This window comes from Bufo gargarizans, chromosome 2, assembly GCF_014858855.1.
Source record: "Bufo gargarizans isolate SCDJY-AF-19 chromosome 2, ASM1485885v1, whole genome shotgun sequence".
In the NCBI taxonomy this organism is placed as follows: Eukaryota; Metazoa; Chordata; class Amphibia; order Anura; family Bufonidae; genus Bufo; species Bufo gargarizans.
The window spans coordinates 60,763,290-60,787,545 of NC_058081.1; the positions used below are offsets into that span (position 1 = coordinate 60,763,290).

At 49.3% G+C, this 24,256-nt stretch overlaps 1 protein-coding gene across 1 annotated transcript; it reads right to left on the reverse strand.

The window, feature by feature from the left end:
• Nucleotides 1–741: 741 nt before the first annotated feature.
• Nucleotides 742–19,051, reverse strand: POLR3D (RNA polymerase III subunit D). Its single transcript, XM_044279024.1, is given in 12 exon segments — nucleotides 742–1,097; nucleotides 3,137–3,289; nucleotides 3,698–3,825; nucleotides 3,828–3,971; nucleotides 4,708–4,834; nucleotides 4,836–4,877; nucleotides 4,952–5,050; nucleotides 5,052–5,077; nucleotides 5,187–5,335; nucleotides 8,621–8,664; nucleotides 16,604–16,760; nucleotides 18,964–19,051. Coding segments are annotated over 11 exon segments (1,191 nt in total). The 5' UTR covers nucleotide 16,760; nucleotides 18,964–19,051; the 3' UTR covers nucleotides 742–974.
• Between the last annotated feature and the right edge of the window lie 5,205 nt (nucleotides 19,052–24,256).

Below are 24,256 nucleotides of genomic sequence, written 5' to 3' on the forward strand. Positions count from 1 at the left end.
TAAGAATGAAGGGTTTGCAGGGCTGACACTGGCTGACCTGTTACATGTGCACTTGGCAGCTGAAGACATCTGTGTTGGCCCCATGTCCATATGTGCCCGCATTGCTGAGAAATATGATGTTTTACCATATGCAAATGAGCCTCTAAGAGCAACGGGGGCGTTACCATTACACCTAGAGGCTCAGCTCTCTCTGCAACTGTCATGCCCTCTCCAGTTTTATTGACAGGGCCAAGCAGTAAAAGCATTATTACACCTGGTCCTGTCAATCACTGCAGTTGCAGAGAGAGCAGAGCCTCTAGGTGTAATGGTAACGCCCCCGTTGCTCCTAGAGGCTCATTTGCATATCATCAAACATAATTTCTCTCAGCAATGCGGGCACCTATGAACATGGGACCAACATGAGCGCACATGTAACAGGTCAGCCAGTGGCAGGTCGCGATGGTGACCAGCCTCCCTAGGATCACTCAGTAGTAACGTGACTGGAGTTTTGTTAAAAGGGTTGTCCAATGCCGAAAACCTGGTGGTCTCTCCGTGAGCAGGAACATGGAACCGCTTTGTACATTCTGGCCGACGCGAGCCCTCCTGTGGCCCCCATGTCACACTATATTTCCCCTGACTTATCCCTTCTCTGTGCAGCCTGTATATCCAAGAAGCCCTGCAGACCTCAACCACATGGTGCCATAACCCGGCGAGGACTGGCGCTATCCTCTTGTACCAAGAAGAATATACAAAAAGAAAAGGTCTCACTATAATGTGTCCAGTTTAATAAATTAGTCATCCAGGAGGTTCTCCCACTGTATGGGGAGCTCTGCACCCTTCTTCATGATATTTACAGACCCCTCTAGTGCTCAGAGATAGACGAAGAAGACAAAGACTAAACTAGTGCCACCAAACTCTAGTGATCCTGAATCCAAGGTGTCTCGCGGGTCTTGGCACGGCACAGTTTGTGGTGTGTCCTGAAAACGGCCGGAATCTCAGCGGTGTCGTCCCTCCAGAAGGGAATCAAAGTCTGGTGAGCAGACAACCTTATGCTGCACGTGTCCCAGCACCATTAACTCTCCTCTCCGAGCCTCCCCGACACTCACTGCGACCAGCTCCTGCAAGAGAGTCAACACAGGAGGCTGCGGTCACATCGACAAGCAGAGAAAATCCCCGGCCTCAAGCAACTCTTGGTTTATTTTCGTTTTCACTCCCCGCCTTTCTGGAGCCATAACTTTTTTATTTTTCCATTCACATAGTCATACGAGGGCTTCTCTTTGGCAGGAGAAGTTGTACTTTCTAAAGGCATCATGTTATATTGCATACGATGTTTTGGGGGAAGATGGAATAAAATTCCAAATAGGGTGAAAAAATAAAATTCTCCCATAGTTTTAAGGGGTTTCGTTTTTACAACGTTCCCTATGTGGTAAAGCTGACCTTCAATCTCTGGGTCAGTACGAATACCGCAATACCACATTTATATAGATTTCCTCGGGTTTTAAAGGGGTCGTCTCACTTCAGCAAGTGGCATTTATCATGTAGAGGAAGTTAAGACAAGGCAATTACTAATGTATTGTGATTGCCCATATTGCTTCCTTTGCTGGGTTGATTCATTTTTCCGTCACATTATACACAGCTTGTTTCCATGGTAACTTACGACCACCCTGCAATCCATCACACTATAGGAAAAAGCGCCGGCCTCTCTGGTGGCAGGGACCGTGGGAGCGGACATAGACTGGTGCTGTTTCCTATAATGTGCAATCACGACCACCACTGATGGATTGCCGGGTGGTCGTAACCATGGGAACGAGTCATGTATAATTTGATGGAAAAATAAATCAACAATACATTAGTAGGTGGCTTGCATTAACTTCCTCTACATATTATATGCTACTAGCTAAAGTAAGATAACCCCTTCCAAGAAAACTGGGGGGGTTTTGCACTGCTATTTTGGAGTGTGTGTCACTTTTTGATCACTTTTCATTACATTTATTGGGGTCGACAAAGCGACAAAAAATCTGCAAATAGAATTAGATTTTTTTCCATTACAGCATTCTCTGTATAGGATAAATGTGTTTATATTTGAATAGTTTGGGCATTTTGGGACGCGGCGGTACCTATGATCTTTATTTTTTTTTTTTTTAGGCCATCACTTATAAATTGTTGACTATCCTCTAACTTCTGAAAGGCAGTTTACATATAGCACATAGAGGGATTAAAACTCCTGTTTTATCAGCCCTGCTACTATCATTACATATCACCGGTGGAGGCGGCTTAGTAACGTAAAATCGGCTGTTCCCTTTAATTACTGTATAATAAGTTCCACAACTTTCTAATATATGCAGTTTTTCTTTTCGTCGCTATTTTCTATTTACTGTATATGCTTGCTGTCAGTGAATAAGCTCCCTTTGGGTTACAGTCAGAAGTAGTAAGGCCCCATTCACACGACCGCATTTTTTATCTTTAATCCGAATCCGATGGCTCCTGCACAAAATGCAGACAACCTCCCGTGTACTGTCCGCATCCGTGTGGCCATTCCGTTTTGCAGACAAGAAAAGGCATTGTTACAATGGATAGAAGAAGAAAAAAACGGATGCAACGAGGACATTATACGGATAACATCTGTATTTTTTGCGGATCTGCAAAATACATACGGTCATGTGAATGCATCCTAAATCTGTACAGAGCTAGTCCTGCTTTGTCCAATGTAGACAATGGTCTGGGAGCTGAACCGCCTGGACTCCAGACTGATACATTGGAGCAAACCACCAGATAGATGTGGGCAGCCACTGCTGATGTGTGAGCGTGGTCCACGCTGATACAATGGTATCCCCCTTCTCAGCTGAGAGCAGGACTAGCGATGCACTGCCTCTGAATGTAACCAAAAGTGTTCTCATTCACTGACAACAAGCACGTTTCTAGAAAAAGTTGAAGAACCGAGTGATAAAGTCTATTAGAGACTTGTAGGACTTTTCATTCTACCCTGATGAACCCTTTATTTATGTAAAAACCATGACGCAGTGGTGCACACAGAGATGGCTCTGCCGACACGTGAATCGCCGGTCACGGTCATTTCTGTAGCTTTTGGAGACTTTGAAGGATTTTATTTAATTTTTTCTAATAATACACATAAGCCTAGAAAACGCTCTGCCATTACCTGTAAGAAGGAGCAAGATGTTCCCATGGTGACGTCGAGCTTGACCTTCCCCAGGACGAGCTGCACCTTGCCGGATTTCCGCACGACAAGTTTCCCGATCTGACCCTCAGACAGGTCCTTCAGGGAGCAGCTCTCCTCGGCCGCACTTGCCTCCTGTTATTAAAGGAAAGCCAAGTAGAAAGCAACAGGGATCCAATATTTCATACGTGATGGAAACGACTCACAGGGGTTGTGAGTCTCTGGAGGAGCTGTAGACCTTAAAGGGGTGTTCCTATCTTATACGTGATGGTAGGATAAACCATCAATTTATGGATTTAGGATCATGCGAATGAAGGGGACACAATGTAGGTGTATATACACAGACATCCATCCATCAAGCCATTGTGTATGGGTATGAGCCCAACTATCCCCCCTCCAAATGTCTCAAGGGTCAGATGTGTTGGGTTTTATCCAATCTTTGTCCACCCCCCCCCTACTGAAATGTGCCTTATTGTCTATTCTGCGTGGGCACAGTTACGGGAGGTGAAACTGGTCCTATGTGTAAAGAGCCCCTCCACGCACCTGGGTTTTGTCCTTCACTAGCAACACGTGGCCGTCCTCGCTCTGCACTTCACTCCTGACAGGCCGAGAGTCCTGGGTGGGCGGCTGTCCGGGAAGAGTGTCCGGGAGCTGCATAAAAACAGTGCATCTTCTCCAGAGACATGCAGAGATTCCAGTAACTCTGGAAGAGACACGTCCCGTTTCTCTGGAGGCTTCCTCACTAATGGAGCTTTGCTTGGTGGAACACCCATCTTCAATGTTATACCCTCATCATCCTCCATAGGTTCTTCCTTCACTATAAAGTGCAAAACACATCCTATGATCACTGTTCCCTCAGAAACTACCATTGCTTGAGAAAATTCTGTTCCAGGACAGACTTCCTAAATTATCCCCATAACGATTGGGAAGAACCCTGAATCGCTCTGCATGATCATAGAGCATAGACCACCTACCTCTCTGCGCTCACTTGATGAATACAGGGAGGTCAAGGTAGGTTATTAGCATCAGATAGATCCTCATTATCTTTTCCAGGAGAACCCCTTTAAAGCCAGGACAACACTTCAGCCTGGAGAGGCGAGTAACCACTGGATCCCAGGTAAGCAGCATTCACCATCAAACTGAACCTCCACCAGGTATCTTACAATTAAGCACCTGACTTCCCTGTCCTGAACAACCAGGAATTCTTACATTAACCTCTCTACTGCCCTAGACAACCAGTGATACTGAAATCATCCACTTCCCGTCCTGGACCACCAGGAACATTGACCTTGATCCTTTCACGGTCCAACATCACCATTGATGCTGACCCGAACATACAGAATAGAGACACTAACCCCTTCACTGTCCTAAACCATTAGGTATAAAAATATATATATATAAATATATATATATATATTATATAAACCATTTCACTTACCAAGACCACCAGAGATACAGACATTATCATAAGCAATTAGGTCCGAAGCAATGGCGGCAAGGGACAATTGAATAAAACAAAATGTCAATAGACAATTTTCATCTAATTTACATACCTTTGACAGACAAAGGATCCACTTCCATCTTTTCTTCTTTAGTTAAACCCTTTATGGGCTTTGTGTCCTCTTCCTCCTCTTCGTCGCGAAAGAGCCAACCTGAATGTGCAAGAGGAAGCTGTACAGGGCCGATTCTGGGCATCATTCCTCAGTCCGGGGTCATCTAAAAACTACAGAGAATGGATGATAGATGCGCCAGGAAACACTAAGCCACCACTGATGAACAGAAGGACCCTCCTAATACCTTGTCATTCTCCAACATTCTAATGATCTGTTTGGTCTCCTCTTCCGTTTCCCTTTTCTCTCGTTTTATGTTAATGATGTGAGAGGGTCCAAGGTCGCCCTGAATCTGAGGGTCCGTCCCATGCAGCTACCGGCAAAGCAAGGGCAACATCAGAAAACTGACAGGACAAAGAGCGCTCAAGCCACACACATAGTACGGCCACTGAGGCAAGCAACTACGTCTCAAGACATATTACTTTTCTTCTTGAGTTGCTCTGCGGGTCCCTGCTCAAAGATGGAGTGACTCTGGATGACTTGTGGTCTCCCGCGTCCTCTGCCCGATCCATCACGTCGGTCTCTGTTGCGTTCTGCGCGCTCGACTTTCACAGATACCTCCTCTTTCGGTCTTAGAGGAAAATAAACCAATAGTTACAGTGGTATTTGTGTTCCGGATTGGTGCTGGGTGACCATAAAAATGACTACAGGATACTACAGAAGTCCCAGTGTCCTGAATGTCGTATCTGACCACATGTGTTACTAAAGTGGGGGTTAGGGTTGGACGATATCAAAAATATTCAGACGATAACGATATTAAAAAAGTTATCGCGATAACGATATATATCGCGATAAATGCCCATTTAAAAGAAAAAAAAACACAAGGCGTTATACTGTATGGGGACAGCCACAGGGAGACGTTACACTGTATGGGGGCAGCCACAAGGAGACGTTACACTGTATGGGGGCAGCCACAAGGAGACGTTACACTGTATGGGGGCAGCCACAAGGAGACGTTACACTGTATGGGGGCAGCCACAGGGAGACGTTACACTGTATGGGGGCAGCCACAGGGAGACGTTACACTGTATGGGGCAGCCACAGGGAGACGTTATACTGTATGGGGGCAGCCACAGGGAGACGTTACACTGTATGGGGGCAGCCACAGGGAGACGTTGTTACACTGTATGGGGGCAGCCACAGGGAGACGTCGTTACACTGTATGGGGGCAGCCACAGGGAGACGTCGTTACACTGTATGGGGGCAGCCACAGGGAGATGTCGTTACACTGTATGGGGGGCCACAAGGAGGCGTTACACTGTATGGGGGGCCACAAGGAGGCGTTACACTGTATGGGGGGCCACAAGGAGGCGTTACACTGTATGGGGGGCCACAAGGAGGCGTTACACTGTATGGGGGGCCACAAGGAGGCGTTACACTGTATGGGGGGCCACAAGGAGGCGTTACACTGTATGGGGGGCCACAAGGAGGCGTTACACTGTATGGGGGGCCACAAGGAGGCGTTACACTGTATGGGGGGCCACAAGGAGGCGTTACACTGTATGGGGGGCCACAAGGAGGCGTTACACTGTATGGGGGGCCACAAGGAGGCGTTACACTGTATGGGGGGCCACAAGGAGGCGTTACACTGTATGGGGGGCCACAAGGAGGCGTTACACTGTATGGGGGGCCACAAGGAGGCGTTACACTGTATGGGGGGCCACAAGGAGGCGTTACACTGTATGGGGGGCCACAAGGAGGCGTTACACTGTATGGGGGGCCACAAGGAGGCGTTACACTGTATGGGGGGCCACAAGGAGGCGTTACACTGTATGGGGGGCCACAAGGAGGCGTTACACTGTATGGGGGGCCACAAGGAGGCGTTACACTGTATGGGGGGCCACAAGGAGGCGTTACACTGTATGGGGGGCCACAAGGAGGCGTTACACTGTATGGGGGGCCACAAGGAGGCGTTACACTGTATGGGGGGCCACAAGGAGGCGTTACACTGTATGGGGGGCCACAAGGAGCGTTATAATAAGGTCTTATGGGAGCGAGGAGGAGGGAGAGTCAGGGCGGCCGCTGCAGGAAGTAGTAGGTTTATAATTTCGTCATCAGACAGAGCACACACTAGTGAGACAGCCGCAGAAAAAGTCTCTCCAGAGACACCAGTACTCACACAGGGGATCGCCAGTTCGCCACACACAGAGCCGGCACTGGTGGATGACGACGTCAGATGGTGGGTGGAGACTTGACTAAGGGAGGCGGAGCAAGAAGGAGGCAGGCCAGGAGCGAGAGGAAGTAATTACCCAGCGCTATGCAAGGTGCAGGGGCGGGCGGACGCACGTTTAGAAGAGGTCAGCGCACAATGTGCGCTGACCGCTTTGATGATGTCAGAAAATACCGCGGTATTTAGGAAACGGCGATATCGCCATATCGCCGTTTTTTTAATACCGCGGTATATCGTGATACCGGTATATCGCCCAACCCTAGTGGGGGTTGCCTCTTAGGTTCCCTGGAAAGCTGAGTAATATCCCAATTGGTATCATTAAAGGCTATGTACAACTTCGGGGGCATTGTCTTTTTTTATAATTAGATTTTACTCATTTTGGGCCAAAAATAATTATTTACATTTTTATTTTTAAAAATGTTCAGCAGTTTCTGAGATACAGAGGTTAAAAATCAGTCTGTTTTCAAGCTGTCACTTTTCTTTTGAATCCCATCATCTGACGGCTCATGTGTAGCTCTTATTTCTGATCTCCTGACCTCATAAACACTTATTTAAGCCATATTCTTGTGCTGCTTCTGGCACTAGACCAGGGCCGTCACTTCCAGCAGCATCCAGAGGTTCCACCGCTTTGACAACCTCTGAATCCAGAGCGGTCACTGATGAGCAGGCATATTTCTCCAGGCGTGCCGCTACATCAGGGAGTTTTGCAGCGTGCACGGCGCCATTTTGCTTCACCGGTGTGGCAAGACCACACTCTTTCCCCTCCTTCTTAGTGGTCCTCTGGCGCGTCATATTGCCGCAAAAAGATGGCGATTTGCAGGGGGACACTTCCACTTGATTATATATTAAGTTGCCCGCCACAGCAGCGGGTAATCAGGAGATTTGCAGGAGACTCAGCCAGGAGCTCTGCGCCGCACATCCGCTCACATACCCGATCAGCATTTAAGCCATATTCTTATCAGTTTGATAAGAACTGAGCTATAGTAAGTGTTTAGAAAGTCAAGTCAATGGGTTTGCGCTCCGCAATACGGGCACAGGGTGCACATGCTCGTGTGCATGAGCCCTAAGGAAATTTCATTGTAGCACATTGTACCTTTGTTCTTCGGAAAAAGAACTTTGAAATGCAAATGAGCCTGCAAGGTGCCCAGCGGGGTGTGAATCTCGGCTGACGGAGCCCAGGCCTGTTTCTTGCTAGTGCCCGCCTTTATGCAGAGCCCAAGTCTTCTAGACCTATGAAAGACGCCCCCTGCTCCATTATGTACGCCGTGATGTCACATTCCATCCCTAACTCGGCCCGCCTGTTTGCTGCTGCATCGCATCCAAATCTCGGGCATGTGCAGTGCCAAAGACTGCCTTCGCTGCGGGCATCAGACTCTATTTCTCAACTGGGCATGCACAGTGCCCAGTGACGTGTTCAGTCTGTGCCAGCATGCTGCGATGCGGTAGCAAACAGGCGGACAAAGTTAGGGCCGGAATGTGCTGTCGCGGCAGAGGGGGCGTCCAGAACAGGCAGTTGTGGGCTCTGCATGAAAGCAGACTCGGCCCGCTGGGCACTTTGGAGACTCATTTGCATTTCAAACAAAGTTTATTAGTGAAATCCCCGCTGACAAATTCCCTGCAAGCAAAGGACCAGTAAATGAGTAGAAGGGGGGATGAGGGGGATATAGGGTACATGCAGATCCTTACTCTTCTTTTATCTTCCTCCCAATTATATTTGGAGCAAAGGTTTTCTGTAGAAAAAAAAAGGAAAGAATATTATATATGTCAATGAAGTGACCTAGAAACCATATATCTTAATGTAACATCTACTGCAAACCAAACCCTTGTCCTACTACGATCTTCATTGGGGGACACAGGAACCGTAGGGTATAGCTATGTCCTCTAGGAGGCGCTGACACTAGTAAAAGCTGTTAGCACCTCCCCTGGCAGCTATACTCCCTCCAGCCTGGAGAGAGAGCTTCAGTTTGTGTACAAGCAGTAGGAGAAGCAAGCCAACCAAAGAAAAAACATTGAACACCACCACGCCAAAAACCAAATGGTGTTCAAACCAGCAACTGCCACAACTGTGGTTGAACTACAATACTGGGTGGGTGCTGTGTCCCCCAATGAGGAGCAAGAAAGAGATTTTACTGGTAAGTTTTAATAAAAAATCTAATTTTCTCGCCCATCTTCATTGGGGGGCATAGGAACCGAGGGACGTTCGAAAGCAGTCCACAGGGAGGGAAAAAACCACAGACCCATGGAAGCAAGTGTCCCTGCAGGCATCTAAGAAACTGCCGCCTGCAAGACCATGCGGCCCAAGCAGCGTCCGCCGATGCATAACTATGCACCTGGTAAAATTTTGTGAATGTGTGTAAGGAGGACCAAGTAGCCGCCTTACACAACTGTACGGCCAAAGCATGATTCCTCTGAGCCCAAGATGCGCCCACCGCTCTGGTGGAATGAGCTGTGACACCTAAGGGTGGAACCCTGCCCCGGGCGCAGTATGCCTCCGCAATTGCAGACCGTATCCAACGTGCGATTGCCACCTTTGAGGACGCCAATCCCTTGTGAGGACCCTCCGGAATGACAAAAAGGGGATCCGTATGCCGGAAGGGACCGGAGGCTGCTAAAAAGATCTTCAGAGCTCTGACAACATCCAAATGGTGTAACTCCTTTTCCTTAGGGTGTGCAGGAGAGGGACACAGTGAGGGAAGGACAATTTCCTCATTGATATGGAAGTCTAGTGACCACTTTGGGAGAAGAAGGAATGGGTCGGAGTACCGCTTTATCCTTATGAAGAACCAGGAAGGGTTCTCTGCAACAGAGCGCCGCCAACTCGGACACCCGTCTGATGGATGTGATAGCTACAAGAAAGACCACCTTCCAGGACAGGAGTCGGAGTGAAATCTCCCGCAAAGGCTCAAAGGGGGGAAGCCTGGAGCGCTGAGGGGACTAAATTCAGATCCCAAGGCAGTAAAGGAGGATGGTACGGAGGAACCGTATGTGCCACTCCCTGAAGGAAGGTTTTTACAGGCCCCAGGGGGGCCAGAAGGCACTGGAAAAGGATAGAAAGCGCCGATACCTGACCCTTCAAAGAACTAAGGGCTAGACCAAGGTTCAACCCTGAAAAAGGACAGAACCGTGGGGAGAGAAAAACAAAGTGTGGGAATGTTCCGGCTTTCACAGAAACCCAGGAAGGACCTCCAGGTCCTGTAATAGATCCTGGACGATGCAGGCTTCCTGGCCTGAATCATAGTGCAGATGACATCCGCCGAAAACCCTCTTCGGGTCAAAATGGCGGTTTCAATAGCCACGCCGTCAAACGAAGAAACCTTAAATGCTGATAGAAGACCAGACCCTGTGAAAGAAGGTCATCTCTGAGTGGCAGTGACCAAGGGACGTCTCCTAGAAGGAGAACAAGGTCGGTGTACCACGCGCGACTGGGACAATCCGGGGCAACGAGGATTGTCGGAATGCCCTCCATCCTGATCTTCTATAGAACCCTGGGTAAGAGGGGGAAGGGGGGAAACACGTAAAGGAGGGAGAATCCCTGCCAAGGGGAGATTAGGGCGTCCACATCGCAAGCTTCCGGATCTCTTGCTCGAGAGAGGGAGGTGGGAAGCTTTCGATTGAGTCTTGAGGCCATCAAGTCGACGTCCGGGCGACCCTAACGTAGACAGATCGCCTCGAACACCTCCGGGTGCAGTGACCACTCGCCCGGATCTATTGTCCTCTTGCTGAGGAAGTCCACAGTCCAGTTCTTTACACCCGGGATGTAGATTGCTGAAATTGCCGGTACGTGGTCCTCCGCCCACCGCAAGATCTTGGCAGATTCCTGCATCACCGTGAAGCTGCGTGTTCCCCCCTGGTGGTTGATGTATGCCACCGCCGTGGCGTTGTCCGACTGGACTCTGACCGGGCGAACACTCAGGATATAGGTCCAGTGCCGGAGGGATAGAAGAATCGCCCTGAGCTCAAGGATATTGATCGGAAGCTTGGACTCTGACCGACACCATGTGCCCTGGACTGTCCTGGGAGGTAAAACTCCTCCCCAACCTTGCAGACTGGTGTCGATGGTAACAACTGTCCAGAATATTGGAAGGAAGGACCTTCCCAGAACTGGAACCGAAAGCCACCAACAGAGGGACGACCTCACCTGAGGAGAGAGGCAGATGGGATAGTCCAGACTCTCTGACGATTTGTCCCAGGAGGACAGGATCACTCTCTGGAACATGCGAAAGTGGAACTGGGCAAAGGGAATCTACTCGAAACAGGCAACCATCTTCCCTAACATCTTCATGCAGAGGTGAATGGACGGGAGCCTGCAGTCGAAAAGAACTCTCAGCCAAGCGGTGTAAGGCCTTGTCCGGAGGAAGGCAAACTTGTGCCGCTTCCGTGTCCAGAAGCATACCCCAGAAACACCAGTTGTCTGGAGGGAGTCAGAGATGATTTCTGAAGATTGACCAGCCACCCGAAACGTGCAAGAGCTTCCAGGGTGATCTTTATGCTGTTCGACACCTGAGCGAAAGAGGGAGCGTTGATGAGGATGTCGCCCAGATAGGATGTCGCCCAGATAAGGCATAAGGAAGATGCCTCTGGAACGGAGCAGGGCGAGAAGAGGGGCCAGAGTCCTGGGACGCCAGGATGGCTGCGCCCGAAAGGACGGCTTTTTGCACCGCTCCTGGGAAGTAAACCCGTCCCCCCCTGCAGGAGAGCTTGCCACGGGGCGGGAACTAGTGAATCGATGAAAGGGCCTACCACGTGAGGAACCTGACCTAGCGTGAGAGGCACGCTTCAATCTAGGTTGTGGGAGATGGGTGCTCTTACCTCCCGTGGCCTCGGAAATCATTTCGTCCAGCCGGGTACCAAAGAGACGGGCCTCGGCGAAGGGAAGTCCGGTTAGAGAACGCTTGGAAGTCGCGTCCGCTGCCCACACCTTTAGCCAGAGCTTGCGGTGTAAGGTGACTGCAAGCGCTGAAGAGCGTCCCCAGGAGAAGAAAAACCCAAGTGAGATCTTACACGGGGTGAAGAGGGAGATGCGTCTGAGGAGGAAACGTGTTCTACTCTGGGACGCTTTTGTGTTTGCTGTGCACTGACTGATTCACCAGAGGGAAGTGACCTGGGGGGGGGGGTGTCACCCGAGCAAGAAGCCCTGGAGGGTGCATCCGAGGGAGGTGCAGCCTGCGCTGGTGGCGGATTCTCAACCAAGCGACCCACGATAGATAGGGTGGATTGGGAGACTTTAGAGAGGTTTTCTACCGCCTGAGAAAGGGTTCTGGCCCAATCCGGCAACTCAGATGCCAGAGGGGAGGGCAGAAGTACGGGCTGAAGGGGAGGCCCCTGCCTGGGTGCCTGACAAGCAGTACCGAACGAATATGGTTGCCCGCAAGGGAATTTTGCCTGACACATGGAACAGGCACAATGGACAGCTATGGGCAGCTTAGTATGAGCACCCATGGGCTCATGATGGCCAGGAAAAAACACACCTCGAGGCTGGAGAGGGTACAGTGACCTGAAGAGAGCAGACAACAGATCTTACCAGAGCCAGGAGCGAGCGCCGTAGGAGGATGTCCCCTCAGAAGAGCTTCCCGAGCGCTGTGGCGGGAAGAGAAGGTCCCGCGATATCCCGCTCCACCTCTGCCGCCTCAGCGCGCGGTTTAGTAACCCCCCCGCAGTGCCGCCCATACAGTAACCCCCGCAGCGCCGTCTCATAGAATGCTACGGCGCTCTGCTAGCTGGCTGGCCCTGGAGAGCCGCTCGTCCTGTAAGCAGGAGACCGGAGTGCCTCTGAGACAGGTCCCGCACCCTCCCAACCCGAATGCACTCCGCCTGTTCACCGAGCGGTGGAAGGCTCCGAGATCTCTAATAAAGAACACCCCCCGCCGGCCGAGTCACACAGGAGACCGAATAGTGCCGCTTCTAGGGGGGAGGGGGAGAAGGTCGGGAGCAGGCATCACTTTTCTGTCCTGCCGCCATCTTCACCCTTCCTCTTCTCCAGCAGGGTCACCTCTTCAGTTACTAGCACCGTAGTGGCAGGACACTGGATAAGGGACTTCGATAGGTGACCCTTCCGCTGGCGGGATACAGGGCAGCGAGGCTGCCCTGGTTCACCTTGTCTTCTTGTAGGGGAGGAGGTAGCGTGGCAGGCCAACGCTGGCATGCTCCCCCGGGAGAACAGGGAGGCAAGGCGACCACTGTTCACCACCTGAAAAAGAAAGGAAAAAAATAATAAAATAAATCTTGCCTCCTATTTACACTAGAAAAAAACTGAAGCTCTCTCTCCAGGCTGGAGGGGGTATAGCTACTAGGGGAGGAGCTAACAGCTTTTACTAGTGTCAACGCCTCCTAGAGGACATAGCTATACCCACGGTTCCTGTGTCCCCCAATGAATATGGGCAAGAAAATATGACATAATAGTGACATGTATGCATACTGCTTGGGGGTATGATAAAAGCCACCCGCTGGCTCCCCCTTAGGGCTCATGCACAAGACTGTAGCAGGTCAGTGCCCGTACCATATTATGGATGCGGCCCCAATCACTGAATGGGTCCGCAATCAAAGATCCAATGCGGAACGGAGGCACAGATCGGAAGCCCACAGAAGCACTACAGAGTGCTCCCGTGGGTTTTCTGTCCATGCTTCTGCACCGTAAAAGAGTAGTGCATGGGACTGTTGGATAGGGATCATGGACCCCATTAAAGTTAACAGGTTTGCGTCCGCAGATGGTGGGCACGCAGTCGGTGCCTGTGCATTGCAGACCTCGATTTGCGGTCCTTAGTGCAGCCACTGACGGTACACACTTGTGTGCATGAGGCCTTACTCTGTACAGACAATCATCTGTCGCTCAGCGATCTGTACTTTACGATCATTCCGCCCTCTCTATGCACTGACATCCTGAGGAGCCTGTGATGGGCTTGTGTTTATACACAGGAGCCAATCAGAAGAGGCAGAGCTTCGTAGGGACACTGCTTTTGCCACAGATTCAATACATCAGTATTACAGTCTATGGTAAAAGGGAAGTGATGATCGCATGTTCATGTCCCCTAAAGGGACTTAAGTAAAGTTAAATAAAAAAGTTTCTAAAAGTGAAAGAAATTCAACTTTAAATCTGCCCCTTTCCTATTTTACAGCAAAAAATAAAGAAAACAATAACATCATAGGTATTGTCGTGTCCGATAATACAAGAGCCGTTAAAATATAAAAGTATTTATCCCCTGAACACTGTAAAACACAAAAAAAAAAAATAATAATCAAAATGTCTGTATCTTATTATTATTTTTTTTGGTTGCTTCATTTCTTGTCTATGGGCACATTTTTTATACGTTTGAAAAAGGCTTGTGCTAGAGCCAAAACGCGTCACATGTTTTGAAGCAATATGACAATAGGTCTCCCACAGAGTCAATAGTTATCCCTTGTCCTGTGGATAGGGGGATAGCATATCACAACCGGAATACCCCTTCAACGGTTTGTGTTTAGCTCAGACCTTAAGCCGACTACGATCTTTACTAAATCTAGGCGAGTATCCCTCAAACCTGACAGGAATCACTTCTGGATGGCCTTGGGAGCTATACTTGGGCCCCGTGCAGCTCCCATGATAACTATTCCAGGGCTGACGTGGGTGGGACAACAGAGCCGTCTCCCGACACTACAGTAGTTAAAGGGAGTCTGTCACCAGCATTTCACTTTTTTAACCCTTCCCACAGCTCCCTAGCATGCTTACAGTTAATAAAAACGTTACCTCTGGCATTAATCTTGGACTTATAGAACCTTCAAAAACGGTCTTTTTCAAGATATGCAAATGAGGGCTTGCAAGTGCCCAGGGGCGGCGTTACTCTCTTAGGTGCCCTGCTTGCTCTGCCTTTTCATTGCGCCCCCCCGCCCCTTCCTACCCTCCGCCCGCCCATCCTTTCCATCTGACCGCCTTTCTACTAACTTGTTATTCTGCCGATATCCCGTGCCTGCGCACTCATTCCATTGGCCGGCGCATGCGCACTGCGATGCCCATTCCTTGTACGGCATCACAGTAACTATTGCGCATGCGCCGGCTAACGATGCGAAAACTCAACAAAGGAGGCGGTCCATTGGCGCATGCGCAATAGTTACTGTGATGCCGTATAAGGAATGGGCATCGCAGTGCGCATGCGCCGGCCAAGGAATGAGTGCGCAGGATATCGGCAGAATAACAAGTTAGTAGAAAGGCGGTCAGAGGAAAAGGATGGGCGGGCGGAGGGTAGGAAGGGGCAGGGGGACGCAATGAAAAGGCGGAGCAAGCAAGGCACCTAAGAGAGTAACGCTGCCCCTGGGCACTTGCAAGCCCTCATTTGCATATCTTATAAAGACCGTATTTGATGGTTCTATAAACCCAGGATTGATGCCAGAGGTAACGTTTTTATTAACTGTAAGCATGCTAGGGAGCTGTGGGAAGGGTTAAAAAAGTGAAATGCTGGTGACAGACTCCCTTTAAAGGCTATGTACACCTTTGGGGAAATTTTTTTTTATGATTGCATTGTACTCATTTTGAGCTAAAATAATTTTTTAATTGGTCTTTATTTAAAACATGGCGTCCTTTTTTTCCAGTACAGAGCTGACATACTCTCGAAGTACCCTGTGGATTTTCTGTCTTTTCCGGCAAACCAGGAGCTGACGGACTCCTTATCTCTGCTCTCTGACCTCCAAAACACTCATTATAGCTCAGTTCTTATCTTACTGAGGCCTCTTGCACACAAACGTGTTTTTTTCCCGTTTCCGTTACATTTTTTTAATTCCGTTTACGGAACCATTCATTTCAATGGATTCACAAAAAATAAATAAAAACGGAAGGTACTCCGTATGCCTTCCGCATTTCTGTTTTTCCGTTCAAAGATAGAACATGTCCTATTATTGTCTGCATAATGGACAAGGATTGTACTGTTCTATCAGGGGCCAGCTGTTACGTTCATTAAAAAAAAACGGAATGCACACGGACGTCATTTTTTGTGGATCCGTTTTTTGCAGACCGCAAAATACTGAAAGCGCCATACGGTCGTGTGCAAGAGGCCTGATAAGAATGTGGCTAGGTACTTTCACACTCTCAGCAGAGGATTCCGGCAGGCAGGCGCTATTTTCTCCATCCAAAAAACGTAAGAGGGACTGAACTGATGCATCCTGAAAGGATTACTCTCCATTCAGAATGCATTAGGGTAAAACGCTAGTGTGAAAGTACATAGTTTAGAAATGAGGGTTAAGCCGAATGCACACGGCCGTTTTTCACAGCCGTGAGCGGTCCGGGGAACCGCACCCTGGATTCCTGCTGAGAGCAGGAGCGCACGGCATCATTGGTTGCTATGACACCGTGCGCTCCCTGCTGCCGCCGCATATGATCTATACCAGTGTATTACTGTATTGCGGCGGCAGCAGGATGCGCACGGCGTCATTGGTTGCTATGACCGTCACAGCCGCTTTACCAATGTCGAATAAAGCCAGCATGACCCTCCTGATGCGACTGCCTGGAGAGGGCAGGCAATTTCAGTCACATGGACGCCCACAGAGAAGCTGTGCGCAGGACAGTCCTCCTGGCCCCGAGGATCCTCCATCGTTACAGTCCTGTCCACTTCTGAAGTCATTCTGAACATTTACGGGAACGGGAGGTATTTTTTACTGCAGAAATCGGATCATACCGGCCTAAATGTAACCTACTCTACAACTCACTTTTCTGACGCCCCCAAGGGTAAGGTCCCGGGAGCGGATGGATGGAAGGCGACCAGGTGTGAGAGGTGCTGAAGGTCTACGCCCAACCAGATTTCTTGCTCCTCCGACCGGGGTCCTGGGCACGCCAGGGGTGGGATCATTCTTCCCGTCAGACATCCTGTGAAGTGCAATAAAAAGGAAGAAATTGGTCACAAATAGAAAATAAATTGCCAGGAAAAAGTTCTACCACCATATAAAAGGAGCGTGCCCTCCAAAGTCATAAGACTGAGGGACTGCCAGTCATACGCCGTCTATGGCTGCAATGAGACTGACCCTTTAACAGGCCTCATGTACACGGTGTATGTGGTGGTACGTGGACTCGATATGGATCTGCAGAACCTACAACTCCCACCATGCCCTTCTGAAGGCTGATAGCTGTAATCTGTCCAGGCATGCTGGGAGTTGTAGTTTTGCAGCAGCTGGAGGGCCGCAGGTTGAGCATCCCTGAACTACTGCAACACATACCATGGCAGATATTTCACACTAGGTGTGAATGGTGCTCGTTAAAGGGGATGTCCAGCTGTAGAGAAACATGGCTGCTTTTTCCCCCAGAAACAGCGCCACACCTGGTGGAGGTTGTGTCTGGTATTGCAGCTCAGTTCTATTGAAAGGGACAGAGCTGCCATACCACACCAGGCTGTTTTAGGAAGAAATCAAATCCTGGGCAAAGCCTTTAAACCCCAATTCCCTTGCATTAGGCTACTTTCACACTAGCGTTCGGGTGTCCGCTCGTGAGCTCCGTTTGAAGGGGCTCACGAGCGGACCCGAACGCTTCCGTCCAGCCCTAATGCATTCTGAGTGGACGCAGATCCGCTCAGAATGCATCAGTCTGGCGGCGTTCAGCCTCCGCTCCGCTCGCCTCCGCACGGACAGGCGGACAGCTGAACGCTGCTTGCAGCGTTCGGGTGTCCGTCTGGCCGTGCGGAGGCAAGCGGATCCGTCCAGACTTACAATGTAAGTCAATGGGGACGGATCCGTTTGAAGATGACACACTATGGCTCAATCTTCAAACGGATCCGTCCCCCATTGACTTTCAATGTAAAGTCTGGACGGATCCGCTCAGGCTAATTTCACACTTAGACATTTTTGGACAATATAATGCAGACGGATCCGCTCTGAACGCTAGTGTGAAAGTAGCCTTATTCTGTATATCGCGGCAGAATTTTGTCTAAAATTATCCCAAATACCAGTATTATGTTAAAGGGGATTCCCACCAACATCCAAAGACGGGCTTCACAGTGGTCACGTGGACCGTAGGGCACAATGGACAGGAGATGGGGGGAGTGTAGTGGGCATGCTCTGTGACCTGTGCAGAGTTCCTTGCACAGGGAGGGGAGTAGATAAGCTGTGGCTTCATCTTTTGTGATCCTGAGTTATTGATACAGAGGTGTTATCTGTCGGTGTAATCATGTCTGTGATTAGGAGATGACTGCTGAAATGTGATGTGTAAGCTTAGTAGCCAGTGAGAAAACTTCAGGATTTTAGGACTTAAAAAAAAAAAAATACTGATAGAGATATGGAATATTAAAAACAACTAAAAATAATTATTTTGAAAAAAACATGATTTAAAAGGGATTTTCCAGTAGGTTTAAATGAATGACCTGTTGTCAGGATAGGCCATCCGACTACCTGCCCCCCGCCAATCAGCTGTTTGACCGCAGCACCCGAACCAGACAGCTCCACCCATTGTGTAGTGGACGGAGCTGATTGCTGCAGTACTTCAGCAGGAGCAGAACTCCGTCCACTACATAATGGGTGGAGTTGTCTATTTCCAGCATCTCAGCTACTACAGAACAGGGTTGTCAGACCCCCGCCAATCAAATCCGAAGGACAGTCCATCAATATAAAAGGAGTGGACAACCCCTTTAAATAACAGGTCACTTTCTGATGACATGTCTCTCTTTATGATCGGAGGGGTTCGTCCTCAGCTGATTACTGTGGCCCTCCACTATTTTGGCATGGACACAACGCTGTGGCCCCTTCACTCTTGGGCCCCCACAGATCCTAGGAATATTACCGCACTATCTCATACTGAGGACTGGTAATGCGTGATACTCCATACACTCTGCAGCCACTGATCTGGCGCTGTACTCTGACTGCCAAAACACTACTACTCCCACCATGCCACCACTACTACTTCACTGACTTATGACAGGCCATGCCCTGATGCAATCGCCCCAATGTCCATGTAATGCTAGTATTTCCAGGCTATGAAGAGTTAACAGGGATGTCCGGTTACATTACACGTACACGGCGCTTAGACACCGCTCGCTATAGATAACGCAAGCCCTGTGCACACAGAGCGCAGAAACACCGCTCACCTTCCTGCTCACCGCATGTCCCCCGTCAACAACAGCACAGCGGCGAGTGGTGACGTCACGGCTCTGCGTCACTTCCGCTCTGCGCCAGGCCTGCTGGGAACTGTAGTCGTGAGAGGGGGTAAAGCACGTGGATGTCACAGGGTGTCACTCGGCAACGTGTGCTTCATGGCGTTCACGTGACTGTACTGTAGGTGACATGAGAGGCATCAAAGTAATGGGAGAAAGCCTATGGGGGGGGGGGGGGGGTAACTGGTGTCAAGGAAAACTGGCTTAGTTGCCCCTATCGACCAATCATGTTGCTCCTTTCATTTTCTAAAGGAATTCTGAAAAGTAAAAGGTGGAATCTAATTGGTTGCTAGGGGCAACTAAACCAGCTCTACTTTACACCGGTTTTGATCCCTTATATGTGAATGAACCTGGTGGAAGTGGTGACATCACATACATCAGGTGAATGGTGATCCCAGGGTAACTTCCTTACTGTCACGGGTGCCCCAATAATCCCCTCTGTTCCCTTATAGATTGTAAGCTCTGGCGGTTCTCTCCCCATCTGTATCAGTGACTGTTATACTTATGTTCTTACATAGGTGCATGTTTTTGTATTATGTATGTAAACCCCTCTGTACAGCGCCCTGCAATATGGTAACCAAAGATACCCCAACTGCAAAAATTCTTTAAAAACACAGGGATTTTCCAGTACGTTTAAATTAATGACCTATTGTCAGGATCAGCCTTCCGACTACCTGAACCCCAGCCATTAATGTCTCAGTGCCAACTACAGATATCCCATAACTTTCAGCTAGAGGTGCCCTCGTCAGTGCCAGCCATGTATGCCCCATGATACTGGCTGTCAGAAATCTCACATGTTAATGTCCCATGACTGACAACCACACTTGCCCCAAAAGTGCCAGTCACAGATGGCCCATAGTGATCAGATACATCCGTACACTCCAGTCTCAGATATTCCTTAAATGTCAGCTACAGATACCGCCATAAGTGCCAGTCACAAATGCCCCAGTGTTCAACTATAGATACCTCCAGAAGTGCCAGTCACAGATGTTCTTAAATGTCAGATATAGATACCTCCATAAGCGCCAGTCATAGATTTCCCATAGCGGTCAGTGCCAGATACCCCCATAAGCACGAGTCACAGATGTCTCATAGCGGTCAGCCATAGATACCCCATATTTATTTTATGCACTTATATAGCTCTACTATATTCCGCAGCACTTTACAGACATTAGCATCACGCTGTCCCCAATGGGGCTCACAATCTAAGGTCCCTATTAGTCTGTCTTTGGAGTGTGGGAGGAAACTGGAGAACCCGGAGGAAACCCACGCAAACACGGGGAGAACATACAAACCCTATGCAGATGTTGTCCTTGGTCGGATTCAAACCTAGGACCCCAGCGTTGCAAGGCACCAGTGCTAACCACTGAGCCACCGTGCGGATAGATACCCCCATAAGTGCCAGTCACAGATGTCTAATAGTGGTCATCTACAGATACCTCCAGAAGTACCAGTCACAGATGTCCCTTAAATGTCAGCTATAGATACCTCCATAAGTGCCAGTCCTAGATTTCCCATAGCGGTCCGCCATAGATACCCTCATAATTGCCAGTCACATATGTCTCATAGTGGTCAGCTACAGATACCTCCAAAAGAGCCAGCCTCAGATGTCCCATAGCGGTGAGCTACAGATACTGCTATAAGTGCCAGTCACAGATGTCCCATAGCAGTGAGCTACAGATACCGCCATAAATGCCAGTCATTGATGTGTCCCCTAGACAATAGTGCCTCGAAAGTGACAATGTCACCCTTATAAGTTCGTGCCACTGGTTTCCACATAAGCCCCATGCCGGTGGCTTCTGCGTAGGTTCAGATGGAGGAATTTGTCTGCAATATAATCCGCTGCGTAAACCGCTGCTCTGTGCTGTTGTTTCTCCCGTGACTTTTCATGTGGACCCACTCTAGGTTTACCTCCATTTAAGCCACAAGCCGGCTCCCACTGCAGTTTTGCAAGCGGTCCGAGTCGTAACCGTGCCGAGAATAGACCTGTGCGTTCTTGACGTGGTCTTGAAAACAATTTTTCTGTTTGAATAGTTTTGAGTTTTTAATTTCAAACGGTTAAAGAAAGTACATTACATACCTGAAAACAACTTTTCTAGTGTCAAGAAGGGCAGCAAAGAAGCCACTTGTCTCCAAGAAAAACATCAAGGACAGACTGTCGTTCTGCAGGAAGTACAAGGATTGGACTGCAGAGGACTGGGGTAAAGTTATTTTCTCTGGTGACCAGAAAAGAAAAAGTGAGCGTTACCATGAGTCCTGTGTCTTGCCAACAGTAAAGTATCCTGAGACCATTCCTGTGTAGGGCTGCTTCTCATCCTAAGGCCTCATGCACACGACAGTATTTTTTCACGGTCCGCAAAACGGGGTTCCGTTGGTCCCTGATCTGTGACCGTTTTTTCGTCCGTGGGTCTTCCTTGATTTTTGGAGGATCCACGGAGCCAAACGGATCCGTCCTGAATTACAATGCAAGTCAATGGGGACGGATCCGTTTGACGTTGACACAATATGGTGCAATTGCAAACGGATCCGTCCCCCTTGACTTTCAATGGAGTCCCTTTTATACCATCGGATCAGAGTTTTCTCCAATCCGATGGTATATTTTAACTTGAAGCGTCCCCATCACCATGGGAACGCCTCTATGTTAGAATATACCATCGGATTTGAGTTACATCGTGAAAACTCATATCCGACAGAATATTCTAACACAGAGGCGTTCCCATGGTGATGGGGACGCTTCTAGTTAGAATATACTACGAACTGTGTACATGACTGCCCTCTGCTGCCTGGCAGCACCCGATCTCTTACAGGGGGCTGTGATCAGCACAATTAACCCCTCAGGTGCCCCACCTGAAGGAGTTAATTGAGCGTATCATATCCCTCTGTAAGAGATCGGGGCTGCCAGGCAGCAGGGGGCAGACCCCCCACCCTCCCCAGTTTGAATATCATTGGTGGCCAGTGTCCGCCCCCCCCCCCTCCCTCCCTCTATTGTATTTATAACATTGGTGGCCAGTGTGCGGCCTCCCCTCTCTTCTCTCCCCCTCCCGATCATTGGTGGCAGCGGAGTTCCAATCGGAGTCCCAGTTTAATCGCTGGGGCTCTGATCAGTAACCATGGCAACCAGGACGCTACTGCGGTATCCAGCACACCAGTTACTCCCTGAACCCCCATGGAAACAGGACACATGGCAGCCCCAGGCAGAGCTGCATACAGAATTGTAGTTCCCCCTCCAGGGAACCCTGACACCCCTTTCTGGAGGACACACAGATAGCAGAATGTCAAGCAAACATGCTGGACAACAAACACCCCCAGACATGTACCAACAACCAGACATAGCACCTACCCATAAAAACGACACCACACATAAAGTAGGGTAGTGAAGGGAAGGAGACACTGGGATGACATGGGAGACACATCACTAAGGACCTTGATGATCCACAAGGTGGCCCTCAAGCACTGGGCAGATGGAATAAGCCGGACATTAGCAAAGCTCCAGCACCAACTAAGGCTGGAGGACAACTGACTCCAGCCAAAAGGCCCCAGGCTAAATAAACCTAAGTGGCCTCACCAAGCCAGGAAGTTAATCCCTCCAGCACCAGAAAGGGAGAGAACTAAGATATAAGGGGCAGTGCACAAACAACACGTTGCCCCAGGCAACAGCATGCACGGCAAACGTGTTACGGCGTACAGCAACAAAACCGTGACACAGCCATGACAGGCACATTATGGGGGACACTATGAGGGCATCTACTGGGGTACTATATAGGGGCATTTTGTACTGGCACACATTATGGGAGGCACTATAGGGGCATTTATTGGGGACACTATATAGGGATATTTGTTTTTTACTGGCACACACTGGGGACATTAGCTCAACTGGGGGCACTAAGAGGGGGTATTTTTTGTACTGGGACACATTAGGGGGCATTTTTGTACTAGTTCACATTATTAGGCGGCATTTTTTTGTACTGGCGCTCATTTTAAGGCAGCATTTTTGTACTGGTACACATTATGGGGCATTTCTGTACTGTCACATTAGAGGGAGAATTATTACTACTGGGGGGCATTATGGTGATCATGCAAACCCCCACCACCGCCTTCTGACTATCAAGTATGGCATCCTCGGGCAGCGTGTGATGGCAACCCCCATGTCACTGACAGAACCATTACAGCAATATCTTGCTATAATTCACAAAAACTGCCCTTCTTCTACTCACCCCATGCTTCACTTGAGATTTGCAGGAGCGGATCTCAAAGTGAGGAGAAGGATAAGTGAAAGGATAAATTGCTTCCAGGCCTCCATCTGGTCGTCTTACTTCCTACTGTCCTCCATCTGGCTTTCTGTCACTGTTGGGAATGGAAAGCAGATTCCTGGCCTTGTATCACACATTTCTGATCCCGGCACCGGCTTCTGCCAGGCATTTTTCTCGTTCTACACAATTCCAATTCCAACTTTTTTTATAGTAATCCATTCTTAATGTTAAATTGAGTAAAAGGTACAACACCCGCACCCCCAGTGTAAGAAAAAAACAAAACCGAGGCTCCTTAAATAGTGTTTGCCACCATCTAATGCCTCCTTATGTTCTTCAGATGCTTCAAATGCCCCAGTGCCAGTCTGGTAACTCTAAAAGACTAGGTTCACGTTGCAGTTTTGCAGCCGCAAGGTTTCTGCCATATTTTTTCTCACCAGACAGAGTTAAACCACGAATGAACACCCACAGCATCCATCCAGACACCATGCCAAGAAGAGACATGTTCCTTCTCGGTCCAATTGTGGCATAAAACCATTGGCTGCATAAACTGCATTGTTGCCTCTGATGGAAAACAATGGGAGACAGACACCTCGGGGCCACCACCCTTATTTCGGATCAGAATCCGTGCCAAAGTTCCGGTGTTCTGGAATTTTCTGCTACCCGGAATTTTTTGCTACCCACGTCACTTCCGGTAGTGACGTGGGAGGTGTGTCTCTCACCTCGGCTCCTCATTGGCTCTGCCGGGGGTTTGTCGGCGCAGAGGCGGAGGATTCACCCGTAGCGTGAACGCGCCGAAGGTAGCAGAAAATTCCGGCTTCGCGCATGCGCAGTGGGCCGGAATTTTCTGCTACCTTTGGCTCCTACTGCGCCTGCGCCGAGCCGTCTTGTTTAGCAAGCAGAAGGTAGCAGAAGATTCCGGCCCACTGCACATGCGCAAAAAAGACGACCAGGCGCGGTAGCGCCGAGTGAGTTTACAA